This window comes from Coptis chinensis, chromosome 1 (assembly GCF_015680905.1).
Source record: "Coptis chinensis isolate HL-2020 chromosome 1, ASM1568090v1, whole genome shotgun sequence".
Classification (NCBI taxonomy): domain Eukaryota; kingdom Viridiplantae; phylum Streptophyta; class Magnoliopsida; order Ranunculales; family Ranunculaceae; genus Coptis; species Coptis chinensis.
In genome coordinates, this window is record NC_141456.1 from 1,793,757 (window position 1) to 1,817,949 (window position 24,193).

At 38.0% G+C, this 24,193-nt stretch overlaps 2 protein-coding genes across 2 annotated transcripts; both read right to left on the reverse strand.

The window, feature by feature from the left end:
- Positions 1-3,222: 3,222 nt before the first annotated feature.
- Positions 3,223-10,441, reverse strand: LOC147521174 (putative ascorbate-specific transmembrane electron transporter 1). Its single transcript, XM_086558679.1, has 5 exons — positions 10,284-10,441; positions 4,193-4,329; positions 4,023-4,071; positions 3,709-3,908; positions 3,223-3,594 (listed from the first exon to the last, which is right to left on the reverse strand). The coding sequence occupies exons 1-5, from the start codon at positions 10,306-10,308 to the stop codon at positions 3,334-3,336; spliced, it is 672 nt and encodes a 223-aa protein (XP_086414805.1). The 5' UTR covers positions 10,309-10,441; the 3' UTR covers positions 3,223-3,333.
- A 4,271-nt stretch (positions 10,442-14,712) lies between these two features.
- Positions 14,713-20,876, reverse strand: LOC147521175 (RNA demethylase ALKBH10B-like). Its single transcript, XM_086558321.1, has 8 exons — positions 20,199-20,876; positions 19,120-19,161; positions 18,619-18,737; positions 18,392-18,509; positions 16,589-16,708; positions 16,363-16,475; positions 16,123-16,277; positions 14,713-15,781 (listed from the first exon to the last, which is right to left on the reverse strand). The coding sequence occupies exons 1-8, from the start codon at positions 20,725-20,727 to the stop codon at positions 15,031-15,033; spliced, it is 1,947 nt and encodes a 648-aa protein (XP_086414447.1). The 5' UTR covers positions 20,728-20,876; the 3' UTR covers positions 14,713-15,030.
- Positions 20,877-24,193: the final 3,317 nt, after the last annotated feature.

Sequence of the window (24,193 nt, forward strand, 5' to 3'; positions counted from 1 at the left end):
CTAGTTTCAAGGAGTACTGTGCTGAAAATAGTATTCGGATGGAGAAGACACTACCATGGACACCTCAACAGAATGGGGTGGCTGAGAGAATGAACAAGTCATTGACAGAGCATGCACGGTGCATGCGTATACAGGCAGGGTTACCGAAACTATTTTGGGCTGAAGTAGTTAGTACAGCAGCTTACTTGATTAACCGTGGGCCATCAGTTACATTAGATCACAGGTTACCTGAGGAGGTCTGGGGTGACAAGCAAGTAAGTCTCTCTTATTTGCGAGTGTTTGGATGTGTGTCATATGTGCATATCAGTGATTAGTCTAGGGGTAAACTTGACCCTAAATCACTGAAGTGTGTATTCATTGGATATGGTGGTGATGAGTTTGGTTATCGATTTTGGGATTACCATAATCGAAAAATCGTACAGAGTAGAGATGTGGTATTCAATGAGAATATAATATACAAGAACAGAAATGACACACATGTTAGTGGGACTAACTTTGTTGACTTGGAAGACACTGAAGTTAGTCATGGCACAGTGCAATAACAGGTTACTGATGTTCCACAGTCAAACACAGAAAGTGGTGATGAGGTTGCTACATCACAGACTCCAGCTCCAACCAATTATCTTAGGAAGACTTCTAGGCAACATGTGTCGAGTCAAAAGTATCCCATATCCACTTATGTGACTTACTTACTCCTTACTGATGGCCCCAGTGCTATGATGAAGCAGTGAAGGTAGAGGATGCGAGCAAGTGGGAGCTTGCTATGAAAGATGAGATGGACTCCATCATCACAAATGAGACATAGGAGTTGTCTAAATTACCCATTGGAAAAAAGGCCTTGCACAACAAATGGGTATACCGAGTAAAGGAGGAGCATGATTGGTAGTCAAAGGTTTTCAGCAGAAGCATGGTATTGACTACACTGATGTATTTTCTCTAGTGGTGAAGCTTACTACTATCAGAATGACTCTAGGTATTGTGGCAGCTGAAGGTTTACATCTAGAGCAGTTAGATGTTAAGACCGCATTTCTTCATGGTGACCTAGATGAAGAAATTTATATGCACCAACCGGAGGGTTTCATCATGAATGGTAAGGAGGAAATGGTGTGTAAGTTGAAAAAGACCTTATACGGTTTGAAACAGGCACCAAGACGGTGGTACAAGAAGTTTGATGGTTTCATAAGAAAGAACGGTTTCTTCAAGTGCAATGCTGATCATTGTTGTTACTACAAGAGGTTTGACTCTAGTTATCTTATTTTGTTGTTATATGTTGATAGCTGGGTCAGATATGAATGAGATTAAAAATCTGAAGAAACAGTTGTCAAGTGAATATGCTATGAAGGATCTGGGTGCAGCTAAGTAGATTCTTGGGATGAGAATCATTAGAGATAAGGAGAAGGGGACTTTGACATTGTCTCAGGTTGATTATGCTGAACGTGTCATTCGAAAGTTCAACATGAGTGATGCTAAACCTGTTAGCACACCCTTGGGTGGTCACTTTTGGTTATCTAAGGAACAATCTCCCAAGACCCAGAAAGACATAGATTTCATGGCTAAGGTACCATATGCCTCAGCCATTGGAAGTCTAATGTATGCAATAGTTTGCACGAGACCAAACATTGCTCAAACAGTGGGAGTTGTGAGCAGATTTCTTAGTGATCCTGGAAAGCAACATTGGGAGGCAGTTAAGTGGATATTGCGCTACTTGAAATGCACTACTAATGTCTGTTTGTGTTATCACAGAGGTGATATAAGACTGCAAGGTTATGTTGATGCAGACTTTGCAAGAGATATTGATCGCAGGAGGAGCACCATTGGTTATGTGTTTACTGTGGGTGTAACAGTCGTTAGTTGGGTTTCACAATTACAGAAGATAGTTGTTTTGTTTACTACAGAAGCAGAATATGTTGCAGTCACTGAGGCTAGCAAAGAGATGATATGGCTCCAAGGCTTGCTGGAAGAGTTAGGTTTGATACAAGAAGAAAATGTGTTGCATTGTGACAGTCAAAGTGCAATACATCTAGTGAAGAATTTAGCATTCCATTCGAGGACTAAGGATATTGATATACGCTACCATTTCATCAGGTCACTTCTGGAAGATGAAGTAATAGTACTTGAGAAGATTCAAGGAAGTCGGAACCCAGCTGATATGTTGACTAAACCAGTGACTATTGAGAAACTGAAGCTCTGTTAAGCTTCGGTTGGTTTTCTAGCTTGAGGATCGTTGTTGAAGCACACCATGATGCACTAGTTATACAAGGAGTACAGTTACTTTGTTTATCAGTCTCCAAGTGGGAGATTGTTATGTTATTAGAGTCTGATTGCAACCACTAGCACATGAAGCCTTATCCAAATCGGTTTTGGTTTTAATAATCATTAGTTCATGGAGTTGGTTATGTACTAGGACTCTATAATCATAACCAACTACTACACATGATCCTTATCTCAATCAATTTTAGTTTCCCTTTTGCTTTAGGACTTGTATTTGATGGGAGTCTATAAATAGGACCCCATCCTTAGAGTTTTATTATCACACATTAGAGAGAAACTTGAGAGCATAGATTACAAATTAGGTGAGCTATTTTGTGAGTGCTTTGTGTGAGATTGTTTGAGAGAGATATATTAGTGTTTGTAACTACTTCTTGATAATAGTGAATTATGGTGCGCTTGGGGATTAAGGCAATTGCCTAACCACGTATATTTATGTGTTTCTCTTTTTTGTTTTTTTTTTTCTGAGTTTTCTAGATTCTAAATTCGTCGTGTTGGTTGGGTAGATCCCTAATAGGGTCTCCCTCCTAAATACACCCAAAAAAAAAATCAAATTGGGTTGACCGTGTTTTGTGTATTTTGGGGAGAGACCCTAATTTCCCACCTAGTTGGGGGAAATCCTAATTGGCTTATCTAGTCTAGTGGGTAATACTCGTCCTCTCTAAATGAGCCAATTAGAATTTTCCCAAACTAGATTGGAAATTAGAGTCTCCCCCACTATATGCATGTATAGCTGTTCTTATGCATTAGTACACCCTTTACTGCTTTGGGTTAGGCGCCTTACCATATTAGTGTTATCTTGGGTAAATAACACTTATATATAATTTAATGTGTCGCCCACATCTTTAGATCTCTCTACGCTTTCTTGTTGAAAATAAATTATATATATAATATATTTATTAAATAAATTCGGCATAATGCCTTCAAAATGTAATGGAAAAATTACTCATAATACACATATTAATACAGATTTTATTAGTAATGTCTACACAGGTGTGGCATTAGACTTATTAAACAATGGCTAATTCAATGATAAATGAATGAAACTGTAAGTCTTGAGCATTTTTACTTAGATCGGGGAAGTACTACACTGAGGCTGACCGTGATCCCGAAAAGTAGAATGAGTAATCCTATGAAATTTATAACAAGAGCTTCTTTTTCACGTTCTAGGCCTAAGAATGTGAATTTCTCCAGCAAGCCTGTCTCAGCTGTGCAAATTGCCATGAGGAATATTACCATTCCCAAAAACCAGTGCCATGGGACAAGGCTTGCTCTTGCCGATTGTGTCGCCCCAGGGAAGAAAAATGAGAAGAATCCCAACAACCACTGAGATTACGTGTAAATATACATGGTTAGCAAGTCATGTACAAATGTACAATACATAGTGTTCTATGCTGAACAAAGTCACTGTATGTACATTTTTCGGAATTAAAGTATTACCTGCAAACCAAATAAGCATATGGTGGACATGCCAAGCCATGAATGCAAGGCGTACATATCAGCTATGAAAAGCTCCTTGTGAAATTTGAAAACAGCGTAAATTCCTACTATACCAACAAGCAGAGCGATAGTATTCAAGATCAAGTGCACCAACTTTGGCGCCTTTCTGTTAGATGGAATTGTCTTGAAAGCCATAATCGCTGTAGAAAATTGCAAATCAATAATACATATCTTATGTCAGTGCACATATATGATCGAATTTACCTTAATGAACGGAAGAACTCAATTGACTTACATAATTAAATTCAATATACCTTCCCCTCCAACCAAAATAAATCCAATTACCATAAGTACTGGGTGAATCTGCAGAATGAAAGAAAAATATGCTTTTAAATTTTGAACTTCGCCAAAGACTAAACTATCTATAAATTATAATTAAATTATAATACGTTTTTATGGGTGAAGGCGTGACGCGAGTTCTTACATTAAAAATCTTTTGTTTGTTAACAGATTTGAAAGCCAGACCCCCTCGGAAATTCAAGTTCCAAACAAGCACGAGCGTTGTGATCGCTATGGCTAATAAATGTGCCAGTATGGTCACTGGTGTCGCTGATAGACGGAAGCTTGTGTTGGAATCTCCAAGTGTATTTCAAAACACTTGTATGTTGTTTAGTCTCACATTGGTGAACCACCACTAGCAAGTGAGGTATATGAGGTGATCCTCTAACATAAGGGCGTGCCCTTAGGGTACAAAGGCTTTTGTGTTAGGAGGGAGGACTCACCCAAAGCCACACCCGCCCGCCCCGCACCGAACCGAGCCGAGTCGCGTCGTGGGCTTGGGCTTGGGCTTGGGCTGTTTGTCTAGTGGGTAGTGGATTATCAATTGTCTAGTGAGGAGTCATTCTCAGGTTTGGATACCGACTGAAACCTCTATATAAACACAGCAGTGTGTGTCTATAGGGATGAATCCAGAACAGAGAGAGAGAGACGCAAAGAGAGAACTCGTGGATATTGTGCTGCTGCTGTTGCCTCTATATTGAGAGAGACAGAAGTCGTGCTCCTCCTCCATACACACCAGCGAAACAGAACTCGTGGATACTCCCTTCTCTCCACCCTACACGAATCAGTGAAACAGATAAGTCTTTAATTGATTCAATCTTCTTCCTGTCAGCTGTTGTTGCCTTTCTGCACCATTGGAAGGGGCGAAATCTTTCCTTAAGGACAGCCTAATCCGCGCCTTGGTTATTACCTGTTATTCTGTCCTTGTCTTCTATTGTTTTCTTTTATCTGCAGATACAACATTCTTAAGGAAAGATCAAGATGTCTACACTGTTGACACCACCCATCAAAGAAACCAATTGCGAGTCATGGAAGTAACTTCGTCTATGAGAGATCTTTGCACCTCCCATGAATGCTCGCAGAACTTACCCAATGTGTCCAAGATTGAATCCTTCAACGGTTCACACTTCAAGCGATGGAGAAAGGGTATTCACAGCCCTAGATGTACTCAACTATGCAAGGTATCTCATCGATACAAAGACCCATGGAGGGTTCTAATGATTTGAAAGAAATCAAGCTTTTGGCTCAATGGGAATAAGGTATGTCGTCATGCTATTTTGAGTACCTTGTCCAATGAGATTTTTATATTTATTGTTCAAATAAGAATGCACATGATATATGGGAGAGTTTGAACAAGAAATACATAATAGAGGATCTTTGGTACTTCGAAATATGCTATTGGGAATTTTCTAAAGTTCCATATGAGAGAGGATAGAGATGTAACGCCTCAAATCCATGATTTTCATGTCGATTAATGATTTGAAAACCGAGGGTATTAATTTACCCGAATCCTTTGTTCTTTGGATGTTTGATTGAGAAACTCCCCGAGTCTTGGAAACACTATAAAAATAGTATGAAGCATAAGCGCAAGCAGATGACTCTTGAGGATGTGATCATTCACATTCACATAGAGGAAAAGAACAAGACTCGGGATGAGGTGTTGTCTAAGGAATTCCATTCTAAAGCCAATATCATTGAAGGTAATCCCAAAGAAATCTAACAAAACCTCTAAGAAGCAGAAGTCCAACAAAAATAAGAATTTCAAGGTCAAAGGCACTTCTTTTAAAAGGAGTGGTACTGGCAATGGAAATTGTTATGTTTGTGGTAAACCTGGACATAGGGCTTTTCAGTGCAGACACAAGAAAGACACTGATGATCCTCCCAATACTAATCTAGTTGAGGGAGATGATATTATTGTTCTTTGCCAGGTCACAAGTGTTCATAGCCACACGGGAAGAGGAACTGGGTACTAGATTCTCGTGCCACCCGCCACATCTGTGGTGATGTTGAAGCCTTCTCGGACTACATACTAGTGAAAGATGAAAAGGTCTATATGGGTGACTCTAGGTCCGTTCTGTTAAGGGAACAGGGCAAGGTTCTTCCGGTTAACTTCGGGAAAACCCTTTCACTTAGTAATGTTCTTTATGTTCCCGAGATTCGCCGAATCTGATTTGCGGTCCCTCTTCGGGAAAAGTCAAGGCCAAGGTGACTTTTGAGAGTGACAAGTTTGTTCCGACAAAGAATGAGGGTTTTGTTGGTAAAGGTTATTGTAATAACAAATTGGTCTTTCATGTTGAATGTACTTGACAACATTATTATTAATAAGAATGAATGCATACGCTTACTTGCTTGACTCTTTTAATATATGGCATGGTAGACTAGGACATGTGAATGTTCAGTATATGAAAAGGATGAAAGCATGTGGTTTATTGTCTAATATTTCTGATTTTTCTAATAATAAATGTGAGATATGTGCTGAGACTAAAGCCACGAAGAAACCCTGCAGAATAACCGGTGGTCTAGAGATAAAACTAGATTACTAACTCTTATTCATACGGATTTGGGTGAATTCAGAAGTACCATGTCTAGAGGGGGGGAAGTTTTATTATATTACATTCATAGATGACTTCTCTATGTACACCATGGTATATTTACTTTAGACACAAGCATGAGGCAGGTGAGATGTTTTCAAGTACAAAAAGTGAAGTTGAAAACCAGCCTTAACCGTAAGATTAAGAGACTTGGTCCGATAGGGGTGGAGAATATGAGTCTAACCCCTTCCGGGGACTTTTGTGACAAGAGTGGCATTATTCATGAGACTACTCCACCATACTCTCGAGTCTAATGGAGTAGCCGAACGGAAAACGTAACACTAAAAGAGATGATGAATGCTATGCTTGTAAGTTCTGGAGCTTCCCTGAACTTGTGGGGGAAGCAATCCTATCTGCTTGCCATATACAGAATAGGATACCCAACAAGAAAACAGGGAATAAGACACCATATGAGTTATGGAAAGGTCATGTACCTACCCTGACATACTTAAAAATGTGGGGGTGTCTTGCTAAGGTTCTTGTGAACGAACCTAAAAAGAGAAAATTGGGACCTAGAACTGTTGATTGTATGTTCATTGGTTATGCTCATAATAGTGCTGCATATAGATTTTTAGTAGTAAAATCTGATAATAACCTTGTCGATGCTAACACTATTATAGAGAGTAAAAATGCTGATTTCTTTGAGAATTTGTTTCCTTTGAAAATTGGCATTGAGAGGTTGGTAGCTCCTAGTGAACAACAATCAACAGATCCTGAAATTTCTGAACAAGAAATTCGGAAGAGTAAAAGAGACAGAAAATCCACCAATTTTGGTGATGACTTTTACACATTTCTTCTTGATGATGATCCTGTGACGTATAATGAGGCAATCAGTTCTCGAGATGCACCTTTCTGGAAGGATGCTATACACCTAACTAGATTCGATTATAGCTATTTACACATGGGAGATAGTGGATCTACCTCCTCGGGCGAAACCTATACGTTACAAGTGGATCTTCAAAAAGAAATTGAAACTAGATGGTTCCATTGAGAAATACAAGGCTAGACTTGTAGTCAAGGGGTTCTCCCAGAAAAAAGGCATTGACTATTTTGATACTTATGCTGCCCTGTAACTAGGATTTCTTCTATAAGAGTTCTAATGGCTCTAGCTGCTATTCATAATTTATTTATTCATCAAATGGATGTAAAACTGCATTTTGAATGATGATCTTGATGAAGAAATATATATGATGCAGCCTGAGGGTACGATAGTACCAGGGAATGAGCATAAGGTATGCAAGTTAGTTAAGTCTTTATATGGGTTGAAACAAGCGCCAAAACAATGGCATGAAAAGTTTGACAGTGTCATGATGTCTAATGGATATCACATAAATGATGCTGATAAATGTATTTACTTCAAATCTTTTGATGTGAATACATATGTGATTATCTGTCTATATGTGGATGACATGTTAATCATGAGTCCTAGCCTTGATGTTGTGAGAAACACCAAGATGTTTTTATCCTCCCAATTTGAAATGAAGGATTTGGGAGAAGCTGATGTGATTCTTGGAATCAAGATCATCAGAAACAATGATGGCTATACGCTTTCACAACAGCATTATGTTGAGAAGTTTTTGAAAAAGTTTAACTTTTATGATAGTAAGCCTGCGGTCGACACACCTTATGAGGCAAATAGTGAACTTCAGAAAAAATGCTCAACATGGTGTCCTTCGATCTAGATATGCCCAAATTATTGGTAGTCTCATGTACTTGATGAATTGCACTAGACCTGACATTGCTTATGCAGTTAGGAGGCTAAGCAGATACACTCATTGTCCTAGTCAGGAACATTGGAGTGCGTTATTAGCCAAGCAACTTGAGAGGAACAATGAATTACGGCATAAGGTTTAGACAAACTCCACCGTGATAGAGGGTTATTGTGATGCAAACCGATATATCGATTCTCATGATATCAAGTCCACTAGTGGTTATATTTTCACCCTAGGTGGAGGTGCGCCGCTTGGAAATCTTCTAAGCAGACCTTTGATAGCTCGCTCAACCATGGAGTCCGAGCTTATTGTTTTTAGATAAAGCAAGTGTTTGAGGGTCGAGTGGCTTAGAAACCTCTTGGCGATCTTCCTATTGGTACAAAACCGCCTCCAAATTGTGTACCTATGCATTGTGGATTTGTCAGCCGCAATAGCAAAGGCAAAGAGCAAATTGTATAATGGGAAAAGTAGGCATATTAAATGCGAGACTACGCCTATAAAGCATTTCTGCTGAATCTGGAGTTGTGGCTCTAGATTATGTGAGGTCGAGTTAAATTTGGCCGATCCTCGACAAAACCACTTAACAGAGACAAGTGGTTGATACGCCGAGGGGATGGGACTTTTGCTTTAGATAGAGGGCTTATTAATCGACGGGCAACCCCACCTATGTGATTGGAGATCCCATGAAGTAGGTTCAAAGGGAAAACAAGTCACCTCATCGCCTCCGGTATGCTATTGTCTTTCTTTGAGACGCCCCACCCTATGACTAGATAGCATTATTGTATACTTTGTATAACTTGAATAGCAATGAGAAAAAGGATGAGTTATTTTACTCTTTAATGGAATCCATAGTCCATTTTTTTATGAGATAGTGTATTTTAACCGCTATGTACACTTGATGGATATCCACCTACGTGAATGTAGAACTAGGTCGGTTCTTATGAGTATTCGTGCAAATACTCTAGAGCATTCACATAACACAAAAAGTTAAGGGCCAAAAAGTTTAAACAATGAGTAATGGGGCATATAATGAAGGAGCAATGTGGGTGCATGTCCTCTATTTTACTACAAAGGAATGTTGGTTCAAAGATTTTTTAATCCACCACTTTCACGTATTATAAGACATGTTACCCTATGACTGGTTCAAGCCCGAAAAGCACCAATATCTTATGCATTGTTTTTTCGATTCTCTCTGGCATTTTGTTAACCCATTTCTTTTGTAATATCCTATTCCAAAATAGTGGGGGACTATTAGTATTTTGAAATAGTGGGGGATTGTTGGAATCTCCAAGTGTATTTCAAAACACTTGTATGTTGTTTAGTCCCACATTGGTGAACCACCACTAGCAAGTGAGGTATATGAGGTGATCCTCTAACATAAGGGTGTGCCCTTAGGGTACAAAGGCTTTTGTGTTAGGAGGGAGGACTCACCCAAAGCCACACACGCGCGCGCCCGCCCGCCCCGCACCGAACCGAACCGAGTCGCGTCGTGTCGTGGGCTTGGGCTGTTTGTCTAGTGGGTAGTGGATTATCAATTGCCTAAACTTTGCTGCTGCCTCTATATTGAGAGAGACAGAAGTCGTGCTCCTCCTCCATACACACCAGCGAAACAGAACTCGTGGATACTCCCTTCTCTCCACCCTACACGAATCAGTGAAACAGATAAGTCTTTAATTGATTCAATCTTCTTCTCTTCTCTTCTTCCTGTCAGCCGCCAGAGAGAGTTATATTGCTGTTCTAGAGTGTAGTCTGTTCTAGTGCAAAGTCAGACTGCTGTTAACCATTGAATCCTGTGGAGGAAGACGCCATTTGTTGCTTTTCGCACCATTGGAAGGGGCTTAAATCTTTCCTTAAGGACTGACCTAATCCGCCTTTGGTTATTACCTGCTATTACGTCCTTGTCTTCTATTGTTTTTTTTATCCAAGATACAACAGCTTGAACCATCTTTAGCTACCATGGCTTTCTCAGTGAACGAAGGAGAGAAGGTTGATACAATTTTCCGTTTTTTTAAGCTGGACAAAACTATGTTTTGTTATATCACAAGTGACAAGCCATTAAAAGCAACATTTGTTTTAGTTTCCTAAGTACTTAGAGAGTAGGAAGTAGGCTCTTTGGCATGCATTGTAATGGGAAAAATCCAAGGTTTTGGAGAACCTTCCAATGTTTATTTCTGGTTTGTTACTGGTAACTCCTTGTTCCACACGTTTTAAAGTAAGTTGAGTAGATGGAGACTTGAGAACGACCAAAAATGAAAAGACAAAAAGCCACCCGACAATGTCAGTGCAGATTCCAAGTCTAACAGGTTAGTCAGCTAAACTTCTTATCAGTATCTAGAATTCTAGATCAAGAAAAAAACCCATAGGACCAATTTCGGGGGAAAACAATTATAAAGGACCGTGTTGTTGTTGTTTTTTCTTCTTCTTAGAATATGAGATAAACCTTCCCTCTTACATCAGTGGCTACAATCTCTGCTAGTGTAGAATCTAGGGGGGATATTACATGTACATTGCTCTTTAGCAGAAGAAAATAGGCTAGCTAAGTAGTCAGCACTACTGTTCACTTCCCTGTAAACATGACAAAATTTGACCTAAAGAAAATAAGTTACAAGCTTAAGTATAGAACCTATGATGTTCATGCAGTACTATGGGGCTCTCTCTTTGCCATTCAGAATCTGAATTGCACGTAGGGAATTTGAGCAAACTTGTATTTTATTTAGGTCTTTTTCCTGACACATGGTGAGACCAACCTTTATTGCTTTCAGCTCTTGAAAAAGAACTGACCTTCGATATCCTCCCCCTGAGTATGTGAATATCACATTTCCTTCTTGATCAATCGTTAAGCCACCATAGCCAACCCGCTGTTCAACTACAGATTCATCTGTATTGAGTTTAATGGACCCAGAGGGTGGCAGTTTCCACTTACAGAGAAAAAGAGTCTTGTTCTTGTACTTAACTTGTATATCGAGTCGTGTGAGTAAAGCTTTGATCTCCATGGTATGAAGTATTGAGTCTATCTTGATGCTGAGATAGAGTTTCACATCGTGCAGAATGGTGTTAGCATGCAAGATTTAATTTGCCATGTTACTGAGTGATTTTGAAATCTTATACTATTCCTTTCTGACCAAAGATAGCCTATAGTTACGTTTCACATATGCTCTATAGACTTTAGCTTTGGGAGATTTTCAAAGCAGTGATTGATAATGCAAAGACCATTCTTCATTTGAACTCTTCATATTGCTACCCAATCCCAAAGCTCGCTTCCTCTTGCCCGGACATTTGAAGAGAAATGACAGTCAAAAAAAGTTTTCTCTCTCACAATTGCAAAAACAAAGACTAAGAAAAAAAATTCAAGACTTTCTTATGCCTTAATCTATCTTGAGTAGGTAAGCTTCAGGAAACAATTGTCATCCATTGAAAGAATGCTTTCGGCAACACCAGTTTTCCCCACACCATCTTGCACGGTTGGGACTTCTTCTTTTTCTTTCTAAGGTCATTATAAGATGCTTTGGAAGTGAACACACCTTATGGAGATAACAACTATATCATTCTATCTTCGGTAAATGGACATTTATTTCAATAGCAAGAATTTGACTTTTGACTTCTCCCTCTGGTAATGTGTGAAGTTGTGAACTAGCTAGCTGATTCCATTCTCCATTTGTGATTAGTGAGTTTACTTTTGCATCAAGAAATAGTGGTAGATGGTCCAGAACTTCTTGCAGAGGAGAAGCGATCCTCAAGCTAGGCACCATGGGTCGTGCCATAATAGAGTATGCTCACCATTTGCAATGATGTACTTTAAGAGTTTGGTAGCATGTTTCCTATGCTTCAAAATACATTTCCATGTCCATGAGCAGTCTCTAGGTACTTACATTGTCCATAAAAATTTCTCCTTAATGTGCTCTGTCTATATCCATGAGATCCAAAGACTAGGTTCTTTACAAGAAATTTTGTAAATGAGTCCACAATAAGAAGCTTTGTTCCAAATGTGCTCTGTCCATTTGTTTTTTTAGTAACTCACAAAAACAAATTCTAGCATTAACTCCATTAAGTAACCCACGAACCCACGATTTCAATTTTAATAACTCTCAAGGACAAAATAGGTATAAACAATTATTGTTCATACCCCAAATAGGTATTCATGTTCATACAAACATTGATTGTTCATAGCTCATGTTTGAGATATAAACAGTGTTGATGTGTGAACAGTGATTGTTCATACTCCTAATAGGTATGAACAATGATTGTTCATAATCCAATTGGCGTTCTTATTGATCATACATCATGTTGAGATATGAACAATGATTGTTCATACCTCACGTTGAGATATAAACAATCATTGTTCATACTATATATACCGGATCGTTTCGGTTGGGCCGAACCGTTTATTATTTCGTGTCAAGGGCATACTTGACCTTTCATCTACCCAAGTCGTTTTTTATTTTGCGTCAAGAGTGAACTGGATTTTTCATCTAACCGGTCTTTGTGAGTGATTAAAAGAAATAGTATTGAGAGTGACTTTTTCATTCAATTTGTCCGTGAGAGTCACTCCTAAGCGAATTTCATGAATTTGCAAGTAACTGTATATTTCATATATGATTGTCTTCCCACCTAGTACGGATACTAAGGGTGTGTGTTTGTTAAATTTTAACTCATGGAAAGGAAAGGAAAGGAAATAAACTGGGAAAAGGAAAGTAAAAACTAAGGAAATGAATAATCATGTTTGTTTGCAAAAGCTATGGAAATGAATAATTGTATTGTTGGGTGTGCTAGTAGTAAGTCTCTAGCTATCTATTTCCTTTCCTTTCTACAAAATTTTTAGGGGTTAGCTAAGGATACAAAATCTTTTCCATTTCCATGATTTTGTTTCCATATGGAAAAGCCCATTTTCTTTCTATGGGTAAACAAATGCCTTAAAAACTATAGAAAAGGTGGACCACTCTTATTTTCATTTCTTTTCCATATTGTTTCCATCATAACAAACACACTCTAACATCTAGGAATCTAGCATGGCATGGTTATTGAGGGACTACTCTTTATCAGGCAATTATTTACCAACAAGTCTTGCATTTACCTGCAAAGTTGTTATACTAAAATCAATCCGTCGATGATGCTATTGAAGATGATGCTATTGGAGGGACATCTAAAATCTAAATAATATCAGCTTGATTTTACAAGGCCCGTTTCGGTGAATAACCCAAAGGCCAGTAGACCACCTAAAATAATTAAGAAAACTGTACAAATTTCAAATATAAGGGGCATCACCAATGGGACCTTAGATATGGCCTCGATCTTCAAATTTAAAGAAACAATACAAAAATGGGCTTCCAATGCAGCCTCTATATAGGCCCTATACTTACTAGTATACTGTATGGCAGTGGAGAGTGAGCGGAGCTGCGGGGGGAGAGAGAGTTGGGTGATCTTGGGAGAGAGAGATGGGGTGAAGGGAGAAAGGGTATTGGGGGCTTAAGAAAAATGAGAGAGAGGTGAGGACAGACAGATGCATTTAAACCAAAGTTGGTTTTTGTCATAGATAGCCCCTTCTATTAAGATCGTTTCAAGCTCACCACTCGACTATCCTTTAAAACAATCTCTATTTCTATCACATTTATAGAGGGCCCAGTCCGTTTCACAAGGTAAATAGAAATATGTCCATAAATATTTCAAAAGCCAAAAACCCGCCTTTTTAATACTGTTTAAGTTACAAACACTGGAAATGGAGATTTAAAACAGTTGTTATTGCTAGGACTCGAGCCTTGCACCCATTGCACCCAGATCACCAAATTGGTAAGTATATTTGGATTTTAGTTTTGTTTATAAAGGTTGCGTTGTACCCATCATTTAGAGGTCCTTCATATCAGATCTCTCAGTAGAGGAACAGGGACAGTAATTCTATTACTGGATAAAATCTTGGTTAACGAATATTACTCCCATTAGATGAGTCAATTAGGATTTCTCCCACTAGATGGAAAATTAGGATTTTCTCCAAATACACACAAAAAAAACATGGTTGTTAACCCTAAAGTCTTTTGCTAGTTTCCCTTGTTCTAAAAGCATGATCTCTCCCTCCGGCCAATGTTTTCCAAAAAGGGACGCCAACATATTAGGACACGTGGACTGCAAATCCCTGTCTGTTCCGTATTTATTGGCCGCACTACTAAACTCTTCTAGCCACGTCGACATTGTCCAATAGGAGGCCTTATCAGCTTCTTGCATCGGACACCTTGATCCAGACCTAGTTGAATGAGCTCAAATGGGCGAAAAAAATAATCTTTTACCTCGGAAAGAGGCGGAAACCAGTCGCATGTAAGAAGCCTTTTAAAGGATAAACAAAAATGAAGTTAACAGATAACTCACATGAAATATAAGGGCAAACGATTTTTCTGGTAATGCATGGTATAAACTGTAGTAGTCTATCTATATAAGTATATTTGTTTCTCTCAAAAAACTTCAACATGAGAATCTGTTCCTCATCCAACTTTGCTAAGTTCACACAATCAAAGACGGGAACAGAGACAAAAGAGAATCCAGAAAACCTTTCATAGGTCTCCAGTTTTACAGTCAACCACCAACTTCGCCGTTCTTTACATTTCGCTCAAAACTCATTTGCAGCCTACACTTTCATCCTCAAGTTTCTCAACTGACAGCCTACTACTTTCGCTAATTCATTTAGTAAAACCACTCTACTTAATTGCACCCATTGCCTTGCTCCCCAAATTTTCAATACCATCCTTTTGCTGCTCTTCCAACATTGTTCCACCAAAATGAATGCCGCTGCTTCCATTGCATTCCTGGCTCTGTGCTTTCGCATCTAATTTACTCTTGGGAGATGTATTACTGTTGCAGTTGAAGCTTTCCAACCCATTTTCCTTCTGCAATGGGGATAGTGTCTCCACCACAGAGTTCACTGGAATGGCACTAGCTGAGACTGGCTGTTGTGGAGATGCTGGAGGGCCAGAGCCTTGGGGAGGCAGGAAAACTCCAGTACCAGGAAGTGGGAGTCTCGGTGGAGGGTGCCTTGGAGGTGGAACAGCAGCCCAGCCAGATGATGCAGTTGGTAGTGGAACTGGTGCAGGATATGGCATGGCTGGTGCCACTGGAGAAGTAATGAACATTGGCTGCATACTGTTAGGTGGTGGAAGGTGCTGCTGATGGATGGGTGGCATCGGTAATACCCCAGTTGTTGCAGCAGCTCCAAAATGCTTAGCTCCAAGCGGATATCTTAGATGACTTGACTGACTTGGTGGCCTACTTGGTGGTTGGGCCCAGGACATGGCTGGTGCTGCAGCAGATATGGGTACATTCTGTCCATCTGTCAGCATGGCTTTCTTTGGTCGAGATTTTGTGAAGGTAAGAAGGACTCGCTGCCTTCGGACAGATGGGATTGCATGTTTGGCAAAGTCTGCACTTTTACCTTGGATCGAAAGAAGAGATCTGTTTCATGAAGAAAAACCAGCTATCAAAAGAAGTCAAATAGCTTCTGCATATTTGCTAGTAGCCATCATCATTCAGTTTTCGGACAGTATATAAATCAATCAGATGAACAGAGAAAATATCACAAGGAAACTAAGTTTGACAGTAAGAGATGAGTGACAAAATAGTGACGATGATAACAAATCAATATTGGAATAAAAATTAATGAGGATAATTTGCAGCAAAATAATAATGCAAAATAATAATGACAATTTTGAAAGAATTACATCCCTAATGATAAGAGAAACCACTGGAAAATCAAAACATAAACCCCAGGCCAAAAAAGAAACTTTTGAAATTACCCTGGTGATAGCGAAAGCTTAAGAGAACCTCTAAATTCTCCAGGATGACCTCCTCCAATAACTTTGCCAAAGGCCATGTCACATTCTGTCAAAAACAGAACACAGACAGGCCTTCCAAACCAAGGTAGAGATATATGAGGCTGTGAGTGATCCCCCTGTGAAAAAGAGCAAACATATGTATCGTAAAGCATTCAAACAGTTATTCGAGATTTCTGGGAATACTACAAAACATATTCTTACCTCGTTAAAGAAATCAATAATGCAAGAATCTGGCTTCACAGTAGTAATTTTCAAGCTAAGTAAGCGTTCAATAACATCTTGCAGCAAGCTAGGGATGGCTTCCATGTTATGATCTGCAAAATTATTCAACAAATCAAATAAGTTAGGTATATTACAGATTCTTGGTTTTATTTTTTATGCATATGAGGGGAAAACACCGCATATGGCTTTAATGTAATATACATGCCTTCACAACTCCCAGACACATTTTCATCTTCTGGAGGTGCATCTGCAATGGGGACTCCCAACTGGATCATTTCTCTCCCACGTCCCTTCATTGGTCTCTTTGAGACCGTAAAACTCTGTCCTGCTATCTCGTCAATATAGATTTCTGTTACTTTCTTTGAACAGTCTTGAATGGTTTTTATCCTATATGATGTTAGTTAAGTCGCAAGAGACTCTACATAGCTACATTTTCTTGCTATAAGAGACAATAACAACTAGAGATGACTGATTAGAATAGTGTTAGCATTGCAAATGTCTAATAAAGATATATAACAATTCCCTTTTAATCTTATGTGATATTAAAACCAGATACAGTTTCTCTACTTAAAAGCTCGCATGAAGCAAGTCAAATGGCACACCAAAGAATAAGGGTGGAATTTGAGCCAAGCGGCTCGGGCTCAGCTCGTTTAAGCTTGGCTTGAGCTCGGTCATTTAGTTAAATGAGCCAAGCTTGAGCCTATAGCATAGCTCGTGTAACAAACGAGCTTTATGAAGCTCGGCTCGATAAGCTCAAATAGCATCTTTGTAGTGTAAAATAACCATGCTATTCGGCTCGATAAGCTCAAATAGTCAAGCTCGGCTTGATTAGCGAATTCCACCCTTACCAAAAAGAACAACAAGGATGCCTCGAGAAATTAGCAACCATCCTAATCATTTAGAAAGATTTGAGAACAATTTACGAACTCCATTACCACAACTTCTGATGGAGAGTTTTAATAGGCACATAATAGGAACTGTGAAGACAATGATCCTTTTATCATCCACCATGTCTTCACATGTTAAGTGCCTTTCTAGTTTTGATGAATATATGTAGCAGCACAATATAAAAGGCATAAAATATACGAGATTTAAAACAAGAGATCATTCTCAATGGTTATATACTTATTTACTTTTTGTTTCTAAGAGATAAGTTTCTGTTTTAAAACGCTAAATAAATTAAAGATATTCCCTAGAAGCCATTCAGTAACAAAATGTTACAACCACACACATGGCCCAAGATTCCCATATCATCCCAGCATCATCCCTCCACTCCTTCATGAGTGATTGAGTATCACGAGAGAATAAACAAAGAGATTACAAAGAAAATTTAGGTTCCCATGACAAATTGCAACTAGAAACCATGTTGATGGTTTCAGTGTTGCTCTTAACTTCTTAAGGCCAATGAAATGTTGACTCTAACAAGGAATATATTCTTGAATAATTGTGGACATCTCTATTGGAAGGAGGGAGATTAACTTAGGAAGTGGGAAATTGACAATGAGAATTGCCGAGAATTCTCATAGTTTGCCAAACAGCCATAATTCTCATATAACCATGAGAATCGGATTCTATTAGAATTCTAACTCTCGCAAGAATTCCATTTCTTGTTTCCAAACGCATCCTTGATATAATACAAACAGAAGAGGAGATGTATTAAATGAATAGGAGCAAGCTCAGATAGAAGCTTTTAGACTACTACATCCCAACCCTATTTTCTTTTTCCACTAAGTCACTATTTCAACCCACAAAACCTATCATCCTCAGTCCAAAACTTACAAAAGAAATAAACAATGATGTTAACCACTATTTTCTTTGGTAAAGTACAGATATGAGACTACAACATTGAAATATATGGGTTGAGCGGTTGAGGAATATGATAACAAAATAAATTAATTCAGTAGCACACAAATGAATATGTGGAACATCGAGCTATGTATCATCACTTCCCCACAAAAGGGTAAGAACACAATCAGAGTCTAATAGAGAAACAAATAAGTTAACTCACCTTTCAGTTGTCCTCGCCGCCCAGCAGATCTCAACTCATTTGCCAATTGTAATATATTAGAAACTTCTAACTTATCAAATAGTTCTCCGTACAATTTAAGTCCTTCAACAACATTAACCTATGAAACAAACAAAAAGAAAGTTCATAGTGATACAAACAGATGGCATGATGCCACTTAGAAGTTAGAAGTATAAGAGTAATGATGCCATTAATTTACAGGATCTTACCGCCTTTCCATCGCAAATCTCGGTACCAAAAAAAGTTTTGGGAATAGGAATGAGATTTTGTTCCTCTTCCAGCTTTTGGACAGAATTTGGACCATTCTTCAGAAGGGCATTACAAGATCCTGATGAAAAGGAAAAAATGTTGCATATCAGAGGCTATTTCTTTTCAAGATAATGGCCATATTATGGAAATCAGGATTAACTCAAATGTTGATATAAAAGAATCAAAACACATAAAATGATAAACAAACATGACGACTCCATTATGTCAAAAAACAGAATCTCTAGTCACAATGGGCTATGTAATTCTTAAGGTTTTGCACGCTCTCTCTCTTTTTACTTGTTTCTCACACTTTACATCAAAGGGAACTTCTATTAAAAGCCGAGTTGGTAGTGCTTCAAGCAAATGTGAACTTCATCCTTCCATGACCCAGTTAAAAAGGAGGATAACCGAATTTATCTAAGTTTCACCAAATTTATTCTAACAAGTGCAAGCAAACACACCTTTAAAGTTTGAGGTGCCCTCATCTTTAACTACTTTGGCCTCTGTATTCTAGCAAGACTCTGATCCTTCAAAGTTTCCAGAACTCTTTTAAGCCAACATTTGAATGCAACTTTGCAGTACCAAAGACTCCTGCAACCAGCAAAGTAAAAGCCAAGCAATTTTATGGGCAGCCTCAAGACATGATGGAAACCATCCTCTATGAAAGGAAAGGCTTAAGCTCACGAATTGTATTAATACATGGATCTAAATGCAGACAAACAAAACAAATTCCTTCCACACAATCTAATAAGGAGAAAAACAGCCAGCATGCCTTTCTTTTCAACCTAAATTCAGCTAATTCAATCAAGCCTCTGGCCAATTTCGGTGAGGTGCGGGAAAAGAGACAACATGCACACACTTCAGTGGGAATTGACACCTCATTTCTGCACATTTTCTTGACAACAGACCACCTGCTCCACGGTCACACTATTTACTCTATTTTAGAAATACATCATGACTCACAGTAATTAGAACCAGTCTGTGGATACTTATTTACTGTTAACGAACACTTTGCTCCAGCCTAGCTGTTCGAGTGATACATAGGATTGTATATCAAAGGGAGCGCAATTCCACCATAGTGTAGGCACATACCTAAGAAACACACGGCGCTTTTGCCACATACCCTCACAACAATTATCATTATATGTTCAATAACTCCTAAAGTTTGAATTCGTGGGACTTAGTTGTAAGCCTATTCATCATCTCCACTATGATCAATAGTCTGCCCATGCATATTTTCCTTCAGTGTGCAGTGCATGCTGGACTTAATAATGTGCAACAACCAGAGTGTGATCTTTATCTTTTGACAGATGAAATTGAATTAAAGAAAATAGCTATTACAAAAGAAATCAATACCATCAAAACTAATTATCAAATGCTTTCTCATTTTGACATAAATATGATTCCTCTAAACTTTCACAAGATCTCATTAAACTTGGCATATCAAGTTAAGTCCAAAGCACAATTAGCAACAAAAGCATCAAACACTCATAGACAAAATGTATTAAAAAAAAAAAAAATGAAACTTTTAATTCATTACCCTCGATCTCCTTTGCAAGTGGTGAGCTATTTACATCTGAATCATCCACCTCAACTTTCTTTTCCACCACATCAACTATCTCCCCCGACAAACCCACATCACGATTCGGACTCAGTTCTGAACTAGCATTGTTAGTTTCCTTAACACTATCAACCCTAGACCACTGTCTAGAACCAGTTTTTTTCACCTCCTTTTCAGAAAACTTCACCTTCTCATAACACCTCTGTTGTTTCTTCCAAGTTGCTTGTTGCAAAGCAAATGTAACTTCAGCAACAGAAAAATACTGTTGCATATGTAAAACAGGATTCCAACTACACCTCCTCTGTTGAATAGTACCCATAACAACATCATACTCCCCATGTTCACCAATTGATCTTAAATGATGACATAAAGAATCAATAATCGCATTCGCCGCAGCAAATTCTCCTCTTAACCATGATATAAATCTATCTCTATCATCCATTACCCATTGTCTCATTTCATTAGCACCATTATTTTGTATCACCACATTCCCTGCCTGCATTGCCATTCTATATATTTATATTTATTACTTCACCTTATAACATCTAGAAGATCTCAAGTTTTAGATCTAAGATATACTTAAATTAAACTATAAAATAATAAATAAAGAAACTCAGATTTATTTTATTTTATTTTTGTTTTGATGGGACAGTGAAATGTGGGAGTTTTGAAGATTGGGACTACAGATCTGAGAGTGTTCTGGAAGGTTCTTGAAGATCTAGGGTTTGTTTGAAGAGAGAGATGAAGCAGCTTAGAAATGAGTAGTGTGAAAACTGAAAAGAACCAGGAAGGAAGATTCTGGTGTTTAGTAATTTAGTTGACGTAAGTATGTAACTAAACCCATTATTAGTTAGTTTTTTATGGAAGTAGTTAGGCTTTAATTGGCGTCAGCATTTATTTGATATACTGAGATGTGGTACTAGTGCTACTGTAGTGGCCTACTAGTCTTATCACGTTTTTGTGCTCTAACTTCATTTTTGGTTGGTGGCTGATAATTGCGCCATTGGAATTATTTTTTGACTTGTAAACGACTTGTAAATTGGCAATATCTGGCATAATAATGTAGTTTTTATACTTTTATCATTTGGAAAATTATGAATTATATAAAATGCTGATTCTGAAAATGATCCGTAGTTGTGTACTTATGTTAGTTGTTAAGCTGTCGCTCTTTGTGTGAGATCAAAATGTGTTATCTCATTTTTATTTTAGATCTTCAAATCTAAAAGTGTGTATGCTCAATGAGAAATTCGGATGCTCTTTGACATCTGAACTAAAATGTCTTATCAGGTTTTTCCCACATGCTTAAAGTCCCTAGCTGAACTTAGAGTCATCCTCTTGCTCAAGTATATCAATGGACTTTGGAGTTAAATTTTCATGTTTTCTCAGTTCTCACGTATGCTTCGGATCTTTGTTTGTTATTCAAAATATGTTTTAGACTTTCAGTCCTTGGATGAATTGAATTTTGAGTTCTTCATACATGTATTTGCAAATTTTGCAATGCTCGCTTCTAGTTTACAGGCCTGAAATAAGCTTATATGGGCATGTGGCTATGTGCTTTGGACATCCACAACTCCACAAGCCTTTGAAGTTCAAACAGTATTTCCTTACACCAGAGAGTTGCACATAACCATGAAACCTTTTCTTAACTCGAATATGCTCGAATATGTTGGCAGGGTGCATTTAGGGCCGGCTCAAGGTTATTTGAGGCCTTTCAGTGTGAATTGATGAGAGGCCTTTTTTATCCCCTGTGATGAGTTCCTATATGAGAATAACAATTTTACTACTAATTTGTTGTTGAACATCATACCCCCAAACTTAACACTCATGAGAGTGAGAGAAAATGAAATATTGGACCCCCAAACTTAACACTCATGAGAGCGAGAGAAAAAGAAATATTGGGATAGGATGGACAACGTGGAGATATGGATTTGGAGAAGAATTTTAATTTGAAACAAGATTCACTTTCCATATTGAAAAGAAATCTCTCCGAAAATCAATGAAATCTCTCCGAAAATCAATGCATATATAGAGAATGGTCAAACACTTAAGGCATCTCTAATAGTAGTATCACCTGTTTCTGTCAAAATCTTCAAATTTGAAGAAAAAATTTGAATTTTTTTGGAATTCCAACTCTAGGTGACAGTATATTCGATCGCATCACCTATCCGATCGCATTTTTGTTCGCAAATTTAGCAATTTGGATGCGGATGTGAAACGACATTGGTAATATCGCGCGCCATTGCAAATGTCGCCGATTTTTTTTTAAAGACCACCACACACGCCCGGTGTATTGGCCACTACTAATGTCGCGCATTTTTTTTTTTTTTTTTTCGGCGATGTTTGGGAATATCATGTGTTTTTTTTTAAACTTGGGCAATTATGGTAATGTCGTAGCGACAATAATCTTGGTGGCGTGATAGAGGTCACAATCTCATTTGCAGTCGATATTTGTGACCAGTTAGAATTGGTCAAAATTTGCAACCAGTTTCTTCAAATTTCTTCTTCAAATTTGAAGAGTTTCTCCAAATTTATTCTTCAAATTTAAAGAGTATACTACCACCACCTAGAGATGTTCTAAGTCTAATTAAACTAGGTTTTTATATTATATAACAATAAGAATATCCAAAATATAATAAAATAAAAAAATAAAAAAACTGAAAATGCACATTATTTAGAATATTTAAGGGATTTCCAAATTTGAGGTCTCAGGCGGCTGCCTAACTGGCCTAAGAATTGAGCCGGCACTGGGTGCACTGACCACATTGCTCTGCCAGGCGCCAGCCATCATCATTTGTCAGTTCTATCACCACTAGCTATGCTTTAGGAGGAGCGTAAGTATTTACATTTGGACTAAGTTTTTAGCCCTTCACAATTTGATTTATTAATACAAGATCAACGTGTGAAGTCTAATTTATTCAGCCATTAAAGTTCTCAGGACATCTTCTCTCATCCATTGAAACAACTCCAGTTTCATTCAATCGTTCTTCCAGTATTACGAAACTTGGAATCCATTCCAATAGGGAACCATATCTTAGCCCATAGAATGACTTCTTGGGCCTCTCCAGCAGGCCCATAGAATTGACTAAAATCAGCATTATTTCGTAAGGTTCCTATCTAACCATTGATAATAATGTAGTTGGTTTCGTATGTAGACAGGAAGCCAATAAAATTGACTACTACTTAATTTAGTTCCTTAATTAAGAAGATCAGTGTTTTTTGGGTGAACTAGTATACCCCCACTAGATGAGCCAATTAGGATTTTCCCATTTAGATGGGAAATTAGGGTCTCCCTCTAAATACACACAAAAAAAAATTCAGTCAACCTACTTTGACTTTTTTTTTGTGTGTATTTAGGGAGGAGACCCTAATTTCCCATCTAGTGGGGGGGGGGAGGGGGTGGTGGGGGAAATCCTAATTGGCTTATCTAATGAGGGGTAATACTAGTTAACCCTTTTTTTTTTAGTGAAATTTGCTCTCCCTAAAGGAAATCAAAATAAATGTGGTCGTCTTAAAACAGTAAGAGGTAGTAAATTAATCTGGAATCTTTAATAGGTCTGTTGAGTCCAAATTCAAGATTAATAACAATAACAATAACAACGTGCCCTTTTCTGTGAAGATTGAAGAACAACTTTGATTGAAGAATATCTTTCATAATAAATGCCATTGATTCATCCTTCATTTCCAAAAGAACACTCGTACTAAAAACTATGGGTGCATCTATCATCCATGCTATTTAGGAAAGCCGGTAGGCCGTGGCCATAGCTAGTAAATTCACGTTTAATATTTGTTTTATACACGTTTTATATATTTTTAATAAAGTAAACATTTCAAATCTAATAATTAATACACGAATTATATGATCCAGGCTTCTAATTACCAAATAATAAGGTCCGTATTTTTTAAATGAAAAAAATGTATTATAATACGGTATGATGCAACTTCAAAATGGAAGGTTTTGAAAATCCACTTAAGTT